The 20,529-nt window shown below is 44.9% G+C and overlaps 1 protein-coding gene across 1 annotated transcript in view; it reads left to right on the top strand.

The window, feature by feature from the left end:
• Positions 1-20,529, top strand: part of LSAMP (limbic system associated membrane protein) — a 348,132-nt gene that overhangs the window by 211,195 nt on the left and 116,408 nt on the right. Inside the window, exon 3 of the mRNA XM_054398152.1 lies at positions 16,149-16,274. Within this exon, the coding sequence (XP_054254127.1) occupies positions 16,149-16,274 (126 nt within the window). The remainder of the gene's footprint in view (positions 1-16,148; positions 16,275-20,529) is intronic.

The raw sequence follows: 20,529 nt of genomic DNA, 5'->3' as shown, positions 1-20,529 counted from the left end.
GGATATAGTGTCACACTGTATTTGCACTGCATCCCTTGTGCCTATTTGTCACAAGTGTCTGTGTCCAACCCAGTGGCAAGTTGATCCATAGTGTGATGCCATCTTGGTTATATCTCTGCCTTTCCTCAGGCTTTGGCAGCGTTTTCATCATTGCATTCTGATGCAAAGTTTCTTTATTTTTTTTATCACTCTTTGTATTTTCAGGAAATAATTTTTTCAGGCTCCAGTCTGTCATCACCATCAAAATGGAAAGTGTATGAGTGGATCCCTATCATCCATCAATTTCCCTAACTATATTGATTACACTTCTATTCCTTTTCAGTTTGAACAATGTTATGTGAGTCCTGCTTTTTCTTTTGGGTTTATGAAGAATGGGGCTGTTTGTCTCCTCCTTTGCAGTCCCTTTCATGTAAAACAGTGTTTTATTTTTACTTTATACCAGCAGTGAAGAATCAGGCCTGTTTTGTCTGCCTGTGGATAGATCTGCCTTGGATTTGCCCTTTTTGCTGTGCTAAGGAACTTTGCATCATGATAATTCCTCATAAGAACCTCTCTTTAACAGTCTGAGGCTTTACAGATATTCCTCCCCTTCTGCTCTCCTGTTAGAGCTGCAGACAATAAGGCATCATACCTCTTGTGACACCAGTCAGGTACCAGTCACTGGAGATGCCATACGTCTTGCACACAGTAGTTCCTTAAGAGTGAGAAGGGGAACTGAACCTTAGAAAGGTGAAGTGACTTACTGAAGGTTATAGCACAAGTACGTAGCAGAACAGTCACTGAACCTGGAGTAACCAGGCCTACCAAGTCCTTCACAACATCATCCCTCCATTTTCTAATAGTGTTGCTTAACCTGCTAACTGAGGTATTACAGATGCTCAAATGTGGATGTGCTGTTACAGAAGAGAAATATCACAGTATATCAGAGGCTGGAAGGGACCTCCAGAGATCATCTGGTCCAACCCCCCTGCCAAAGCAGGATCGCTTAGGGTAGTCCATACAGGAATGCATCCAGGTGGGTTTTGAAAGTCTCCAGAGAAGGAGACCTCACAACCCCCTAGGCAGCCTGTTCCAGGGCTCTGTCACCTTCACTGTAAAGAAGTTTCTCCTCATGTTGAGGTGAAATCTTCTATCTTCAAGCTTGAACCCATTGTTCCTTGTCTTACTATTGCACACCAATGAAAGGAGCCTGGCCCCCTCCACTTGAAACCAACCCCTCAGATATTTATACACATTGATGAGATCCCCTGTCACTCTTCTCAAGACTAAACAGTCCCAGGGATCTCAGTCTCTCTTCAGAGGGGAGATGCTCAAGTCCCCTAATCATCCTTGTGGCTCTCCAATGGATTCTCTCCAGCAGGTCTCTGCCTTTCTTGAACTGGGGAGCCCAAAACTGGACACAGTATTCCAGGTGTGGTCTCACCAGGGCAGAGTAGAGAGGTAGAAGAACTTCCCTAGACATACTGGACACACCTTTCTTGATACATCCCAGGAGCCCATTTGCTCTGTTGGCCACAAGGGCACATTGTTGTCCCATGGAGAACTTGCTGTCCACCAGCACTCCAAGGTCTTTCTCTATGGAGCAGCTTTCCAGCAGGGCAGCCCCTAACCTGTACTGGTGCCTGCTGTTATTCCTCCCCAGATGTAGGACCCTGCACTTGTCCTTACTGAACTTCATGAGGTTTGCCTGCACCCAGCTCTCCAGCCTCTCCAGGTCATGTTGGATGGCAGCACAGCCTGATGGGGTGTCAGCCAACCCCCCCAGTTTTGTATCATCAGTGAACTTGCTGAGGGTACTCTCAATCCCCTCATCCAGGTTGTTGATAACGATATTGAAGAAAACTGGACCCAGTACTGATCCCTGGGGAACACCACTTGCCACAGGCCTCCAAGTTGACTCTGTGCCACTGATGATGACCCTCTGAACTCTGTTGTGGAGCCAGTTTTCAATCCACCTCACTGACCAATCATCTATGCCACATCTCTTGAGATTTTCTATGAGGATGCTATGGGAGACAGTATCAAAAGTTTTACTGAAGTCAAGATATATGACATCCACTGCTCTTCCCTCATCTACCCACTTGGTCATAACTTCGTAGAAGGCTATCAGATTAGTTAGACAGGATCTCCCCTTAGTAAATCCATGTTGGCTACTCCTGGTAACCTTCTTGCCTTCCATGTGGTTAGAGATGACCTCTAGGATGAGCTGCTCCATTGTCTTTCTAGGGATGGAGGTGAGGCTGACTGGTCTGTAGTTGCCTGGGTTAACGTTTTCATTGGATTTAGTTTTTGATCCCCTACTGTGGTGGAAGCGTTTGCAGTTTTTTATTAGTATTGTTTGTTAATCACAACAAAGGTGGAAATCACCTTATTCTTGCTCTCCAGCCAGTAGTATTGGATATCTAGGGTGGGGAGTATTTGCTTGCAGAACCTTAGATGAAAACTGTAAAACTGTTGTCACACACAACATAAAGGCGCTAGTGACCTTTTCCTGATGTAAACCTCATCCTCCTGAATGGACAATGCCAACCTATTTCTTCCGAGTTTGATACTTGCTGTTCAAAAACTTCTTACAAAATTTTGATGTTTCTTTCTTGTAGGCACCCACCTTTATAGCTAACGCTGGACGTCTAGCAGACAGTCTCCTCCTGGCTTCTCAAAACAATGTGGGAGGCTAATCCTGCTCAGCTTCAGTGGAAATTGAGTACTCAAGATTCTTGTTCCCTGCATTTCTCTGCAATCCTAGCATATATAATGTGCTGCAAGCACAATGAGAGATAAGCAAAAAAATCTGTCCATTTTGAAGAGGACAGACTTGACCTCCACTGGGGGAATAGGGACAGCCAGTTTTTATGTGTCTTGGTAAAGCTTCAGGCTACAAGGAATAAGCATCATGCCTAACAGTCTGAGAAAGTTTTTCCTTTCATTGAAATGGCACCAGTAATGTGTTAACAGAACAAAGTCCTTGGAATCCATCCCTCTCTTCCCTTGCAGTAGTCTTCACATTTACAGCACATCTTTGCCACACAGCAAAGCTTGGAAAGGAAACTGTGGGAGTCTTCCAAGAAGTCAAGGTGCTGCTGCATGGGGTTGAATCAAAAGAGAGCACTCTCTTCTGGCAGGGAACTCTCCTCCACAAGAAACCTTAGTTCTTGATTTGTGGAGAGGAGCTCACCAAAATCACGTCTCAGCTCTAGACAGTTTCTTACTTTGTTTGAAGAAGCCTTTTTTCTTCAAGAGTATTGCATTTGGTTTTTCCTCTTTTCTGCTGGATCAGACTTGTGTAGATGAACATTTCTGACAGAAGGGATCCTTTGCCATGAACTCTTTGGCTTTCCCTTCTCAGATGGCTGATGGTAACACCCTGGCCTTTAGGAAATATGCTGCTACAGCTATCACCAAGCTCAACAGTAGCTAACAACTGAACGTCTCACAGCTGGCATTTTGTAACTGCATGTGCTGGGGAAGGCCACCATCTGTGGATCCAGCCATAGTGACAATGCAGGAATGTGCTGAGCTAAAAAATTGCAGAGTTGCACTTTCAGTCTTTTTCATGCACAATATCTGTGGGGGTTTTTTTGGAGATCGAGATGTATTTCAGGTTCACTCTTGCTTGAAATGTTTTTGGTGGGGCTTTCAGAAGAGGCAGCTACTAAGACATTAGTCTTCTGACTGCTGATCTGACTACTTGGTGAAGCAGCTCTGGTGGCTTGTGTTACAGATTGTTCATCACTTGCTGAGCTCAAGAAAACGAATCCTTTTGCTGGGGAAACTGCAGTGTTTTTCTACTGGAAAGGAAAATTGTAGAGCAAGAACAGTGTACAGAGTAAGAGTGGAGAAGAGTACTTTATAGTCTTATCCACTCTTAACACAAGAGTTTTATCCAAAGCATGTAAGCGTCCAAGTATGGGATTATTAGTTTTGTTCTTTATACCTTTTAACTGGAAGAAAAACCAGAATGCTGAGCTCTCTGCTCCCCTAGAAGCCTCAAAGCAATCCTGAAAAAATGGTTAGAAAAAACTGTCCTGCTCCATTTTTCATGTAAGGAAGGAAATCCTGCTAATAAAACATGTTTCACATGTACCACATGCATTTGATTTGAGTGAGAGGCTTGTCAGTGAGAAGCTGGCTGTCTCAGTTGAGCCAGTTCCCTGGCTATGTGATATGCACCAAGACACTTTGAGCGTTGTATTTGCTACTCTGTAATTTATCACAGAGCCTGTGAGAATAACCATGGGCACCTAAAGGAATCTGAGAACATGGTTTGGAGAGAGCTGCCTTTCCTTTTCAGCCTGTGTGTGTTATGTTCATCAGGTGATTCTTGAAGACTGTTCGGTTAGTTGTACCTTCCATCCCTAGTGAGCTGAACGTAGGCAACAGCATAAGATCTGAAAACAAACAAACAAGCAAAAAACCCTGGCTCTTTTTCTCGTTCATGATGGACAATGTCATCTTCATCCAAAGTGGGGTGTTAGCTAAAATTGACTTCCTGGCCTGCTTGCCTAATGAAGAAATTCTGAGTCATCTTCCTAGCACATAGAAATCCTCTCTGAACCTCTTACCCTGCAAAGACACCATCCCTGGAGGTATTTAAAAGACGCATGGATGTGGAACCCATCCACGGTTTAGCAGTAGTATCTTAGTAGTAGCAGTGGGATTGTGAGCCCTAAGTGAGTGATTGGATTTAATGATCACAAAGATCTCTTCCAACGTCAACAGTTGTATGATTCTGTGATTATATGACATAAGATTTTCTCTGTGCTTTCTTCTCATACCTGGCCTGTGCTCCCTAGTCAGCTTTCCAAAGAAGGAATTAGCAAGCAGAAGCCAAAGAGTGATGGGACTCAGTTAAAAAAAACCCATGACCTAATCTTGCTTTTTTTCTTTCAGGTGACTAATGAAATGTCCCTGTTCTGGCTGCAACACTTTCTTGAAGCCATCACCCATTCCAGGCCATTAAAATCAAGGGAGGAGCAAACTGGGCCCTGAATCAAGCCCTAGAAAGGCTGCATGTTAGGATGGAGCTGCATACCATGTACATCCAGCATGCTTAATGTTACAGTGAAAAAGCTTTTCTTAACAAACTTCTCAGAGATGTATTTGGAAGACCTGGACACTAAGGACAACTTTTCTCCAAGGATTTTTCTTCTGGGATGGCTGATTATTTCCACAGAAGAAAAAAAAATTATATTGTTTTAGTCCCATAACTAAATACTTGCCTTATTAAAAAAAAAAATTGGTCTGAGGGAGTATATAAACACACTTGAAGCAAAGACCAAAAGCTGTATTCATCTGTAGTCCTTAAAGTGCTTGAAATTAGGTGGCATTCCAAGGGTTAATCCCTGGGGATTAGAGTGGCAAGCACTTCTGTTGTTGTTTACACATGTCCTGTGAAGAAGGCTGTGTTTTCACAGCAGGCCTCTCTAGGAGGGTTAGCCATAAAGCCCTTGCAGATAGTTTTACAAGCGGAAAGAGCCAGAGCAACAGGAATGGCAAATGTGCAGAGCTGTCCTTTAAAGAGATGAACTGCAGATAAGTGGCTCACTGCAGTCCTGGCATTAATTTGATATGTTAATAGAAAAGAAAAAGAAGTTTTGCAGCAAAGAACCAATACTTCAAATCTAGAGGTCTAAATCTGGTGATATGGGGATATCAAGCATATGCCTGACTTGTGCTTTGTGTTTTCATTTACATGCTAAGCATGCAACAGAGAACTTGCTCTCCTGGGCTCCACAAAGTGGGTTCATGACCTTGTGCTTGGTGGGAGGACACTAAAAAGCTAGGTGTGGGTGAAATGTTATCAGCATCTGACCGGGGCCGGGGCTCAGTCTTAGAGCTGGAACTGCTTTAGGGTAAAAGACTGCTGCCTGAATTTAAAGCTGAGGTGCTAGGCTAGGAGCAGGACTGAGGCTGCTTTTATCCTTGCCCCACAGCATCACCTTAGTGCACTGAAAAAGAAGGTTGGCTTGGGATACAAACTATTATTTTCTCTCCATTTCTCTCTAAGTCAGGAAGTGAAATAATTTCTCTCTTGAAAATTTAATGGAGACAAGTTTTTTAAAAATCAAATTAGTAAGAATGAGTCTAAACAATAGAGCCCAGTTCTGTGCTGACTTTTCCAAGAGCTCATAGTTGGGACAGTTCAACAGATTTACACTCCTTGCTGATCTCTACTAAGAAACAATGTACTGGAAGTGTTTCCCATGCAATTTTATGCAGAAAATTAGTCCAGACACTTAAATGTTGGTTGAATGAGGCAGAGCCTTCCTTTGGATAAATTAGTTTGGCTTCTCCGTTCTTATTGTCAAACGCGGTGAGCTCTGACATGCTACCCAGCTCAGCAAACTGGGAAGGCTTTCCACATGGCTTTGATGTGCACCATCCTGCCTGCTTCTCTGCTCCCAGTCAGTGCAATACATGCAGTCCCCATCTGGGTTAACATAATTTCCTGTGAGTGAGGCTCAGCTACACAAGGGGGTAAGCTCACCAAGATGCAAGGCCCATGCTATCAGTCTGTGTCCCCTTCAGCGCCTCCTCCCTTGGCATCAGCAATGATGCTTGAGTGGAAATCTGCCATGCTGGGGCAGAGTAATGTAGGGTTGGGAACTGCAGATCTCTTAAGTGGTTCCCATGCTCCTTAAAGGTTACCAGGCATGGAAGTGGCAAGGCACTCCCTTTGAAACAATGGGAAGAAGCAATTTTTACACCTTCTAGATACACTGTACTGTGTACTGAGAGGGTTTTGGTTCCCAGAGGATTAAAAAACAAGCCTTCAGTATGAGCCTCTACTTCACCAGAAGCTTTAATGCCAAGAGATACTCTGGCAGAGTGAAGCAAGCCTAGCAGAGTGGAAGGCCAGAAGGATGTTTCAGAGTCCACTCTCTTTAATGACGTTCAACAACTTCACTCTCTGTCCTCCTGCCCTGGTGGCAGCTTCGTCTCCCTCTGGCTGAGGCTGTGGCATGAATCAGACCGTAAAAAACACATCTTGGGTCTCATGTCGCATTTTGTCTGCAAAGTGCTTCAGAAACATTAGCGTGCAGCATCCCAAAGGGTGTCTGGATTTTACTTTCCAGCCCTCAGCTTGCTCCCTTTGCGCACCTAAGCAGCAACAAGCTGTTTCTCGTTATGGTTGTAAAGAGCTGTGATTAGCCTGCTGCACACCTAAGAGGGAAATTAAACCATTTAGTTGTGTTTAGCAGCTCAGTCCCTTCTTTAGGCCCTTCTCTCCCTACTAAACACTTTAACTAAACAATTACTAATGAGGCCAATTTGCTGCCAATTAATTGCCCCAGGAAAGGAACCGTAATAATGGTGAGCAAGGTGGCAGCTCTAAAGCATTCAGGGGCCATATGGTGGTCAGTATCCCTCCTGCCTCTGCCTTGGGCTTATTAGCTTCTTTGTGTTTGTTGCAAAGTGCTGCTAATTGGGAGCTGGGGACAAGGAAACGAGAACTCTTGAGGCTAATTGATAGGTACCTGTGGAGGGCTTTAGTGGCTGAGAAAGTTCCTTTGACTTTGGAGAGAAGTCCTGGTGTTTTCTTTTTGCCCTGAAAGCCAGGGGGCTGTGAATTAGTGGGTGGGAGTCTTAATTTTCTCCAACAGATGGGGGTCCTACTTGCTGGTAGAAAGGAAGGTAAATAGGCTGGAGAAGCAGCTAATGAGGATATATGGAAGGGGTTATGGTGCCTTTCTCCATTTGTATCCAAGGTGCCCTTCTTGGGACAAGCAGTTAGAGCATTTACATGGAGTTTATGGGCTTGCTTAGGAATTTTCCATACTGTTTGCTTTTGTATCTTGGAAGGATTAAATACCTGCAGTTGTATCTTAGGTCTGTTAGGGTGGGAATAAGAGCTCTGGAGGTCTTTTAATGTCATTGGTGGCTTATTGACAAAATACCTGACTATTAAGCAATCTTGTAATTTCAGATTGGGAAGTAGCTGCTCCATGGTATAAGACTGCATCTAAGGGTCTTACGCTAAGCTCTGTTTGCCCAAGGGGAGCAGTTGGGCCACTGTGAATTTCATGTCAGGGTGTGTAGACAGCTCAGAGCCATCTCATAACTAGAACTTCATGTCCCTCTGTGTTTTTCATCCTACCATATCTAATTTGAGTTCCTAACCCTGTGCTTACTGCCCTTGTCTCACGAAACTACCCTTCTCTTGCACTGAAGTCTTGTGTGAAGCATTATGAAAGCAGAGTGCAACCAATGCAGAAGCCAGAAGCTGCTGCCCTATGTCTGTAAATAACCCTTGTGTACAAGTACCACTTCTGCTGAGCAGAGCTTCCCATTCCGGCCATTCTGTGCCTGTGCAGCATCTAGATGAGCTGATCAAAATGCAGGTACCTGAACTGTCTGGGAGCTGTGGTATGGCCAGTTCCAGTATAAACTAAGTTAGCAAAAGGTCTTCAGAAGTTTTTCTGGTTATACCACAGAATCATAGAACTGTTGAGGTCAGAAGAGACCTTTGAGATTACATAAAGTCCAGTTGCTTGCCTAGAGCTAGCAATTCCACCCCTACTGCTAAGGCACAATCACTAAACCATGTCCCTAAGCACCACCTTTTAAATACCTCCAGGGATGGTGTTTCCACCACTTTCCTGGGCAACCTGTTCCAATGCTTTATAACCCCTTCTGTGAAGATTTTTTCCTAATGTCCACCTTGAACCTCTTCCCCTGCATAACTTCAGCCAGGGTGGCCTCGATGCTTTCTTGTTCAATCCCCCAGGAGCTGACCTCCTGGATGTGCACTCACATCCTTTAGCCATTGGGCTGGCTCATCAACTGGGAGATTAGGGGTGTAGCACTACTCCTTGCCTGCTTTCAAAGCCTTGGATGATAAAGCTGATCCAGCCTACCCACAAGATCCCAGGTAATATCTCAGGAGTAGTTTTGAGCTTAGAAGGTTTTGGTCATAAAAGACAAGGATAACAAGAGCAGATGTTTGCATGTTCTCTTGTTTGTAGTTTCCTTACTGCCTCCCACATGCAGCCCTTGGTTGGTAATAACTGCTCTAGTGGGTGTTTTTGAGACACAGTAATGTTTTGTGGAAACAAATCACTTGCTCTCATCTCAAGAGCAACAGTGATTGCACTGGGGGAGTGTGCTCTATTTTTCATGTCTTGGTCTTTCTTATTATTTAAATTAATGTGAGTTGCAGTTGTCATAAAAGTGAAGGATTGACAACAATTAACTAAGAATGGGCTTGGTGCAAGCAGGTTCTGCAAGTGCCTGTTCTATGTAGTTCTATCACCTCTACCTTGCCTGGGACCTGAATTCCCACACCAGCTCTGCCTTTGCAGCCCTCCTGCCCTGCTGCCTCCCTGCCCCCAGCTCTTCCATTCCAGAGTGCCCTACAGGATGTCTCCCCTTGTCCTGTTCCTGCCTTGCAGGCCTCCTGCTCTTCCAGTGTGAGCTTCTCAGGGAGAATGGCTACTTTGGGGATTTGTTACTTACTGCCAGTGACATGTCAGGTGAGATGCTGAGCTGGCATCAGCTTTGTGCTGTAGATGTGGAATGTAGAAGAAGCAAATACATGAGTTGGAAGCCATTCTTCTCAGAGCTCATTTCCATCTCTTCAGAATCCATCCCTGGCATGTGTAGGGCATCCCACCTCTCCAGGGATGAAGCAATGGGGTACTCTGTGCTTTGTTTCATGTCAGTCTCTGATCTTTATCCAGGTATCTTAAGCACAGAGCAATGGTTATCCCATATTATATTTATGATTAAAGGAAGGAAAAAAAATCTGGTGAATTGATCTTTTTCAGTGGTACCAGAGAGCCTGGCAGCACTTTCCCGTGGTCCCTGAAGCCAGAAGGGTCCAGCACCAGCCTGGTGTTCTCTGAAGGGACAAGTTGTTAGGCTGAGTATGTGAAAGTGCTGTAAAGCTGTAGTGCCTCCCTTACTGAGAGTCTACAGCCTGTGCTAATTGTTCGATAGGACAAATGAAAAAAACATTTCCTAGCTGAGGGTCAACAAGAGATGGCTGGTCAAAAGGATGCAGTGGCACCCAGAATATCCTGGTCCTGGGGGTTTTATTCTCAGCAACCCTTCTTCCAGCAGTTTGAGAACTATGGTAACATAACACAACCCACATGTGGGAAAAAATAATAAGGTTGAAGCTTCTCATTTTGAGACCGTCCTTAAAAGGTGTGTGCAAAGTAATGACAAGTGCCAAGAAGGTGATGCTGACTGGTGCTGGTGCTGACAGTTTTGGCATTTTAACATGCTGGCTTGACACCCTGAAAATTAAAAGTTGCTGACTTTTTATCTGAGTTAAATTACTGTCCACTAAGATCCAGTCATTTTTAATGCTAGCTGGCTTTGGATTCTAAGTAAATGAAGCCAAACCAGGTTTTAAATTCACAGAGACATGATTTCCTGCCCTATTCCCCCTTCTCTCAGCCTTTCCTTGCCCTCTGACCAAGGTGGCAGCTGAAAGAATCCAGCCATTATACTCCTAACAGGATTTCAGCCTTGGATGCAATTTTCTCCCTCATCTGAAAAAGTGGCAAGCCTGATATGACCATCTGGACATATGCTTCTCTTCCTGGACATTTGGTCAGCATGGTCAGATCTGTTTGTTTGTGCAGAGTTTACTTGTTCTTTCACAAACTAAAATGACTTGATGGCTTTGGAAAGTGGCAGGGTACACATAACCTAACTGAAGCTCTGCTGCTGATGCCCTATAGTGGCTTTTGCTGATGTGTCCTCAGCTATTTTGCCTGGCATTGGACCATTCTGCTAGGACTGTCCTGCAGCTCAATCTGCTAATCCTGCATGAGCTTAGTCATTCTTGACCTTAGTCCTTTTTTGGTTTATTGCATGGATTTTTTTCCTGATGTTAATGACAAGGTTAAGATAAAATCCCCTAAATGTGGTCTGGCCTTACTTCTGGGCTCTGCTAACCCATGTTTACCAGCACACCATAGAGAAGCTGCACTGAGGATGCTCCAAAGTCACTGTCTGTCTCCTGACAGAGCAGCTGCAATACATCTCTTGCAGCTTCTATTTTTCTTTCCCAGACTAAGGTCTTCTATTCTTTCCAGTGCGTGCTGGGCTCAGATCAGAAGTGCAGTATGTGCTACAAGCAGCAGTACTGCTATGGGACTGTGGTGGTATTCAAAATTGCTTTGTTTCCTGTAGTAAGAGTAACAGTTTGGATTTCTGCACCTCTTAGCCAGCAACTCTGCTGACTGGAGCAATGAGCTAGAACTGTGAGTCAGGGGACTTCCCTTATCCAGTGGGACAAAGAGGAGAAAGTACTTCTGAGACCTCTGAGCTCAGTGCTGAGCCAGATCTGTGTGATGCTGCAAGCCACCTTTCTGCTTTGTGTGCCATGAAACACAAAGCTGCAAGCATCTCTTTGAGTCAGGTCATTTAGTTTCCCAGCTGGGAAAATTTCCTTTCTGATGGCCTTTCTGCATTCATGGGGTGTGGATTGGCAAAAGGTGTTTGCTTACATCCCAAGATCACTGTGTGATTGTTGTTTTGTATGGCCAGGCAGTTACTGTGCAGAATGGCTGTGTGATAAAGCAGGAGAAGGCATAAAATGGATCTATAGTACCCCCTGATATGGTGGGATCAAATTCTGTGACAACATCAGTGCTCTCCAGTAATATTTCTTTTGTTTTGTTGCCTTCTGCCTCTTGCTACATACCCAGGCTGCTGATGGCTTGCAGTGAATCACTGATGTAAATGTAGCAGGGCTTGCATTTGCCAAGGGATTTTGCTTTGAGAGGAAGGGGTTGTGATCTGCTATGTTTTACCTGCTGTTGTACTGCTAGAGAGGTGTCCCTACTCTTAAATTCCTTCTTTCCAAGGAAGGGGACCTTGCTTTGGTTGTTTCACCATGGGCTGATCAGCCACTAATGTGCAGTAAACCAGCTTCCAAGGTCCCTTCTTCCATCCTGATACCAGTTAGAGCAAGTTGCTGAGGGCCTCATCCAGGTGAGTTCTGTGTATCTCCAGGCATGGAGTTTTTACCTCCTCTCTGGGAAACTTTTTCCTGTCTTTGACCTCCTTTAAGTAAAAGGTTTTTTCCTCATTTTGAGTCAGTATTTCCCCCTTGTTGCAGGTTATGTCTGCTGCTTTTCACTGTTCACTGTCTACCTCTGAGGAAAGCTTTCATCTGTCTTCTCTGCACCTTTCCACTAGCTGTAGACAACAATAAGATCTCCCCTCAGCCTTCTCCCAACTGAGCAGACCTAGTATTTAGGTTCTTCTTGTATATTACATAGCCTTTCAATCATCCTGGGAGCCATCCAGTAGATTTGCTCTAGTACTTCTTGCACCAGGGAGCCCAAAACCAATGCAGTGATTCAGAAGCTATCTAACATGCACCATATAAAGTGATGTTATCACTTCCCTCCACTTATGGGGTTAAACTGACGCTAATACAACCCCAAAATGCAGACCTTTGTTGCAAGGGCATACTGCTAACTCATGCTGAACCTTAAATGTTGGACTCCCACATCTCCTGGACTATTTTCACCCTTCCAGCAAATACCAGTGTGGTTGAAGTCCCTCATGGTTGTGCAGTTTCCTTTGTCTTTGAGGCAGTCTTTATCCACTTAATCAAATGATTGGTAGCAGACACCAGCCAGCAGGTGTGAGACTGTGATATTCTCTGATCCTTACACCTAAGCTTGCAGCTAGTTCACTGCTCAGAGCTGGGTGCACTGAAGCCAATCCTTTGCAGAGAGCACTCTTAGAATCACAGAATCATAGAATCATAGAATCAACCAGGTTGGAAGAGACCTCCAAGATCATCCAGTCCAACCGATCCCCCAGCCCTAAGCAATCAACTAGACCATGGCACTAAGTGCCTCATCCAGTCTTCTCTTGAACATCTCCAGTGATGGTGACTCCACCACCTCCCTGGGCAGCCCATTCCAATGGGCAATCAACCTCTCTGTGAAGAACTTCCTCCTAATATCCAGCCTATACCTCCCCTGGCACAACTTTCCAGTCTATTTCCTGAAAAGCCTGAATCCATCCCACTTGGTTTATAGCCCTGCATATTTGTGTGAACATCTAATTCCTTCTGGTTTTTTACCATGATACTTGCTTTGGTGCACAGGAATTTGAGATGGCCCCCAGTTGTCCTGCTTTCGCAAGACAAGAGTGAAAACCTTCCCTGTTCTTTTTGTTTCCAGTTGCTTCCTCACTGCTATCCATGCTGTCACTTCTTCCCAGATTATGGCAATCCTTTCCCAAATGTGCCTGTCTTAAGTCCCTCTTTGGCTAGGTGAGTGAGCCTGTTAGAACAGCCATGTCTGCCTTGTTGTGTTGGACAAGGCCTGTTCCTGCTCAGAAGCCCCTCTTCCTCTAAGGGGATCCCATGGCCATAGATGCTGAAGCATTGACCAGGAGTCTGGGGAGTACAGAGAGGTACTAATTAACTGTGGGCTGTAAACAGTATTCCACTGAATCCAGTAACACAGCTGGAAGTGGTGAGTTATTCTCCTCAGGCTTTATTTCCTTTTTCCCACCTAGCTCATAGGCAGCTTTTCCTCAGAAGGACCATCAGCTACTCCTGCCAAGGAGGGGGAAAGGGGAGGTTGCTGTCTGTTTACTCTGTGGTAAGCAAACCAGAAAATTGTGTTGTTTCATTCCTCACTACACACAAATTTGGAAGCTAAAGCTGTAAAAAAAAATATTTTTTGAAGATTCCTTTTTAGTCAAATTCCCACACCACCTCCAGTGTGTGAAACGTGGAAGCAAGAAATAGATGTGAGAGAGGAGAAACTACAACAGCCTGGTCTGATTGGAGGCCAATATACTGTCATGCTCTATGTGTCCTCCAGGGATCAGTGCTGGGCCCCATCCTGTTCAATATCTTTATTGATGATCTGGATGAGGGGATTGAGTCCATCATCAGTAAATCTGCAGATGACACCAAGTTGGGAGCAAGTGTTGATCTGTTAGAAGGTAGAAGGGCTCTGCAGAGGGACCTTGACCATCTAGACAGATGGGCAGAGTCCAACAGGATGGCATTCAACAAATCCAAGTGCCGGGTGCTCCACTTTGGCCACAACAACCCCATGCAGAGCTACAGGCTGGGGTCAGAGTGGCTGGAGAGCAGCCAGGTGGAAAGGGACCTGGGGGTACTGGTTGACAGCCGCCTGAACATGAGCCAGCAGTGTGCCCAGGTGGCCAAGAGAGCCAATGGCATCCTGGCCTGCATCAGGCATAGTGCGGCCAGCAGGAGCAGGGAGGTCATTGTACCCCTGTACACAGCACTGGTTAGGCCACACCTTGAGTACTGTGTCCAGTTCTGGGCCCCTCAGTTTAGGAAAGATGTTGAATTGCTGGAGCATGTCCAGAGAAGGGCAACGAGGCTGGTGAGAGGCCTTGAGCACAAGCCCTATGAGGAGAGGCTGAGGGAGCTGGGACTGTTTAGCCTGGAGAAGAGGAGGCTCAGGGGAGACCTCATTGCTGTCTACAACTACCTGAAGGGAGGTTGTAGCCAGGAGAGGTTTGGTCTCTTCTCCCAGGTAACCAGCAGCAGAACAAGAGGACACAGTCTCAAGCTGCGCCAGGGGAGGTTTAGGCTGGAGGTGAGGAGAAAGTTCTTCACAGAGAGAGTGGTTGGCCATTGGAATGTGCTGCCCAGGGAGGTGGTGGAGTCACCATCCCTGGAGGTGTTCAAGAGGGGATTGGACGTGGCACTTGGTGCCATGGTTTAGATAGTCATGAGGTGTAGGGTGACAGGTTGGACTCGATGTTCTTTGAGGTCTCTTCCAAACTTCTTGATTCTATGATTCTATGATACTGGAAGCTACCTGTCCAGGCCCCAGCATGGTCACGTTGGTCCTGTGACAAAAACTCCATTAGCATGGAAGTTCTTTATGGATCCTGAATGCCTGAGACACGTCTGGTCTTGTGAATCTTTAGTTGCTGCCATAGTTTTAGTGCTGTACCATGTGAAGTGAAGTCAAGCCAGAAAGTACCTACTGCAGGCAGCCCAAGGGAGATCCCTCTTGGCTGAAAGATGTTGCAGAGACCTTCCAGTTGTGGTTGTTGTGCCTTCCTTCAGCAAATTCCTATTAGCCATGGCACATGTCCCTACTTTGTCACAGTGGTTGCCACAGAAATGAGCTTAACAGCATTCTGATCCAATTGACAGTGAGCTCTTGGTTACATCTTGAGTTCTATCTGCCCGTGGAAGGTAGCAGTAACTAATACACCTTCTGAGTCAGTGTGTCCTGGGTTAAGGGCGGACGGATCCTCTATTGCCCCGAGAGGGACAAAAGAATGACACTCACACAAATGGACTGGAAAGTGATGGAAAGTTTAAATGGAAAAAAAAAATAGTGTGTTACAGAAGCTACAAAGCATAGTAGCAAAGATATCCCAAAGCTACAGTCCCTTACAGCATGCCCAAAGGCCTCCCAATCCTTCCCTTCTCCCCACCTGAAGGTATACCCAAAACCCCCAGGGCTCTTTCTTCCCCCCCCCACTGCTAGGCTGGTGTCAGGCTGGCCAGGTCTGAGACTGCCCCTGCCCCCTGCCCCGGCCGCCCCTTTCTCCTCCTGGCGTTAGTCCTAGACAGGCCTAAGAGGCCTTGAGATACTCCCCCACCATTACCCGACAGGGAGCATCTCCCATGGAAGCAGAGAGGGAAGAAAGTGGAAGAGAATGACTTTGCAGATGGATTGACAGGGGGCAGGATTTCTGGGTAGAAATACTCTGCTTCCTGTGTCCACCTTACTCAGTTGGACATTCGGGACACCAGAGGTGTAACTTATGTGGCAATAACAGGAGGCACCCTGCCTAAACTGCCACACAGTGCCAGCAGGAGGACATAAAATCATGTCTGGAACTGCATGGAGTGTAAAAATTAGCTAGGACAGCACTTGGAGCCTGCCAACTCCTTCCATGCAGACTTGGGGCAATCAGACGAGTTCATAGATTCATAAAATGGTTTGGGTTGGAAGGGACCTTAAAGATCATCTACTTCCAACCTGCCACCACTATGGGTAGGGACACAAAGCATCACAGGTGCAGCAAAGGCCATTTTCACCTACAGGTCCTTGAAGCAGTCTGTGGCTGCCTCTAATTAATATGTGGACAGGTTAATGGATCAGACAGGCTGCCCTCCAGAAGTCTGGGTAACAAGATCAAATTTTCTTTTGTCTTCACAGTTCCACCAAAGATCTCCAATATCTCCTCGGACATCACCGTGAATGAAGGCAGCAACGTGACCCTGGTTTGCATGGCAAATGGGCGTCCTGAACCTGTCATCACCTGGAGACATCTCACTCCAACAGGTAAGACACCAAACTGGACTCAACACTACTGATGAACTGTACAGTAGTTTCCTTTCTCTTCCAACAACAACAGAACATTTTGGTAGCAATACAGGCAGCTGTTTAAAATGTGGCAAGAGTCTCAAATGCACTGCAAACTTGTGCAGTGTGATTTTCCAGGCAGGATAACCAGGCCATCTGAGGAAATGAATGAAATTACTTCAGTAGATGCTTTACAGAACTGGACCTGTAATTCTGTTTAATTTTGGTCTTCATCTAGTTGCCCCAGTCTTTACTGCTAGTAATGCACAGCATGGTAGTGAAGGCAAAACATTGCTGGTGCCAGAGAGAGGGGAAAGCATTTCTGATTAGATACTACATAGAAGAAGTTCTTTCCAAAACCTATGGAATGTGCTTCTCACTGATTTATCTTAAAAGGGAGAGGCAAATAGTTGATTTCATATTGCTGTTGACTTTGGCAGACAGTCTTGCTGTGTCTTGTGAGGTGAATAAAGACATTTGATCTGCAAGATGAGTGAAGAGTAGGGTGGAGACAGAATAAAGTACAATTCACCAGCTTTGTTCTGCTGTCTAACTGTGCCTTTCACTCTCAAGGATGTGGCAAGCCTGGAAGAAGAGTATCCTTTCAGTAGTCAGACTCCATGGGGTTAGCACCTTGGGTTGCAAGGAAACCTTCATCCCCTGAAGATTTATTAGTAGGATGGGAACAAAGATAGGTTTCTCTTCCTCTGTATCATGTTCTTTGAAGAAAGAACAACTCTTTATCTGATTTCTTTTGCCATCATATGTTCAGATATTCAGAGCATTTGATTAGCTCTTTGTTAATAGCCTTCTGTGATACTCACATGTATGTAAAGGGTTAAAGAGTTTTTTTACGTAGACAGGGTACCAGCTGTGCTGCAGACAGTCAATATATCTACTGTAATTCAGCATCCAGAAAAAGGGAGAGCATTGCAGAAAGAAGGTTGGAGAGAGCAAGTAAAATGACACATTAGAACGGAGCTCAATTCAAGGGCTGCATCCAGAAGCTCATGGATTTGGAGCCTGTGGTTCAGATTGGGGTTCCTCAGATTTCCTGTCCCATCCCTTCAGCCAAACCACAGTCCTTCTGAGTGTTCATGTGTCTGAAAGCCAGATGTGCTGTTTGTATTTCTGGCCCATTTCTTGCAATACCAAAAGGAGGAAGATGGGGAAAGACTGCCAGGAAAGGATGAGAGGAGAAAAGCTGATGAGGGGAACACCACTCCTCTGTGGTATCATTGTCACTACCTGTCTTTCATCTTCTGCTCTTTTCAATATTATGCACCATTTGCATATATAGGGAAACAGCACCTTCATTTTTTTTACCTTTAATTATGTATATAGAATCTTCTAGCTCTGCCATTTCTGCTCCTAAGATTATTTCATATCCAATATTCCATTTTACTACTGCATTAGTCTTTCAGTGCTCCATCTAACTTGTTGTGTTCAAGTAGGAGATACTGATTAGATAGTCTATAAGCACAGCATAACATTGTTGAAGTTAAGAGCATTACAAGGATACTAGCTTAAATCTTCATGAAAACTATGAGATTATTTCTTTTTTCTCATAAAATCATGAGATGCATTGATCAGAGCAGTAGTAAGAAGATACTTGCCTTGTCACTTTGGTTGTATGTTTGTGCTTTGTGGTTGTTGGTTTGTTTTTTTTTCCAGTCGTACCACCTACTCTATAGTATCAGACACAGACTTCTTTTCTGTCTGGAGAGTCCCAACCTCACTTTGATTCTAGGGTCAGTTTTCCTGGGTTCAGTTTCCCAACATGTCCCTTTACACTTTATCTCCTGTGTTGTGTGTCTCAGAGGTGTTGCTTTATTAGCATCCCTCACCGCCATCTCCTTGGGCCCATTACAATCCATCCTCTGTCCTCCCCTCTACAGGGATGCCTGCCAAGCATCCCTTTTTAAACAAGTAGAGCCAGGGAAGAGGGGCAGGCAGTCTGTAGATCTCCATGTCTGGAGATCTGTAGCATCCATGTCTCACTGCTCGTTCTCTCTTCTTTTTCCCCATCTCAACCTGTCTGCTGTCTTTAATGGGTACAGAGGAACTTCTTTCTGGCAAACATCTTTGAGCAACATGTAGCCCAATATGGCACTTGTCCTAAAATGAGGGACAGAAGGGCTTCTTTGAAATATTTTCCTTGAGGTTGATAATTAATATGAATTCCAAATCCATTCCAGACCTGCTGCAGCTGGAAACACATCTCATCTTGGAATCCCCTTTTTCCAGAACTGTAGGGCATACTGGCACCATTTATGCTAGTTTTGAAGACAACTGCCATGCATCAAAGAGATATTTTACATCATTGTAAAGGTTTCTAAAATATATCTCTCTCCCTGGAGTTTTTTATGGTTAAACTGCAGAATCAGAAGAATGAGCATTATTGAGCTCATGTAGGAGGTTTTGAATGGACAGGTTGTGAAATTAAAGCAGCCTTGGGGGGCGAGAGGGACAAACTATTTTTCTTTCTGCGGTCTCCTCATGAAGTTCATTAGCAAATTTGTCTGCTGCTTCTTTCATTCACTGACTTCGTCAATAGTGCTTGTTGGCTAATTACTTGAGTTAGGGCCAAAGAAATATTTTATTTCTTGTTTGCTGGAAAGTGGAAGATACAAATGCAAAGAGAAAGCAGTGTTGCTACTTATGCAAAGAAGACAGGGATGAATATGATAGTTTATTTAGATGCTGCTGGGCCTCAGGAGTGATCATAGCCCACTCATCTGCCTATCTGGGAAGTGAAAAAAATGCTTTATAAAATGGTGTATGACTTCTTTCCCAGTCCTTCAATGAACTGTTAAACTAGGCATTTTTCTCACATCAGCTAGAAGTCCTCAAGCCCTGAAACAAGCCATAGCAAAAAGCCTTCTCCTTACCCAGTTAGATAGCTGAAGTGTGGATGGGGCTGTCAACTGTAGCACTGACACCTGGGAGGAAGGTAGGTAAGGGGAAAAATACTGTAGTAATTCTAAAGGTGAATGACAATACAGATCAGCTTTACATTAATGAAAGCAGGAAAGGCGTTCCTTGGAATGATTCAAGTCCTTGCCCTCCACTTCCATTCGCTCCTCTTCAGATCATAGAATCATAGAATTATAGAATGGTTTGAGTTGGAAGGGACCTTAAAGATCACCCAGTTCTAATCCCCCTTCTATTAGACCAGGCTCCTTAAGGCCCTGTCTGACCTGGCCTTGAACAACTCCAGGGAGGGGGCATCCACAGCCTCCCTGGGCAACCTGTTCCAGTGTCTCATCACCCCCACTGTAATGAATTTCTTTGTAATATCCAGTCTAGTTCTGCCCTTCAGATGGTGGCCTGAGTTTAGGCAGAGCAGTTGGAGAGAGACAGACAGACCCTTCTCCTCCTTATCTGGCAGGCGCTTATGCTGTAAGACACTGGCAACCTGCTCTAACGAGCAGTATGTTGTTTAATAGACACTGCCTGGCAGCACAAACAGCTTCATTAGCTCTTCACCTCCAGCCAGCAGATCTCTTTTCTGGGATCATTGACCTGAAGCTTCCAGCAACAGACCAGCACCCCCTGGTCACAGTCCTATCCATTTCCTCTGAATCCAGACACGGCTGCGGGTTTATTAAGCCTGACATGCCCTAGGACTTTTGTCACTCTGGTCTGTGATGGTAAACCATGGAAAACATGATAGCATCCATCTGAACTGGATTTGTTCACTTAGAGTGGGGATGAGTATTGATGCTTTTCTAGATGAGTTAGCACTTGTCATCATCAGAAATATTTGGCTAGGGGATATGCTATAGTCTCTCATCTCTTGAAAGGGGCAAAACCCAGGTTCTCCCCTCTGTGGCTTTGTACAAGGAGTGGCTGTTATCCTATTGTTTTCTTCTCTTTAACTCATAACCTACATGATCCATGGCCCTCAAAAATACAGATTATTTTTCCCTTACTGAGTGCAGTGCAATCAACCTTCTAGTAGTTGCACCACAGTCTGGGCAAGGTCCCAGAATGGTGCTATGTATCATTTATCACTTACATTCTGCATGGGCCACCACAGAGTGCCTACCCATCTACAGCTAGTTATGTTAGGAGCTGCTCTGTTCCCCTGTGGTGTGCACCAAGATAACAACTGACACAGCCAAGAAGAGCATCTAGTAAGTAAGATAGTTTACAGATGGTACACAGTGCCTGCTTTTGAGCTCATCTTAGTTTTACTTCACATCTTTCTTGACTTATATATATTCAAGTT

This window comes from Indicator indicator, chromosome 1 (assembly GCF_027791375.1).
Source record: "Indicator indicator isolate 239-I01 chromosome 1, UM_Iind_1.1, whole genome shotgun sequence".
Taxonomy (NCBI): domain Eukaryota; kingdom Metazoa; phylum Chordata; class Aves; order Piciformes; family Indicatoridae; genus Indicator; species Indicator indicator.
Note: the sequence above shows the minus strand (reverse complement) of the source record. Positions and strands in the feature narration are given on the sequence as shown.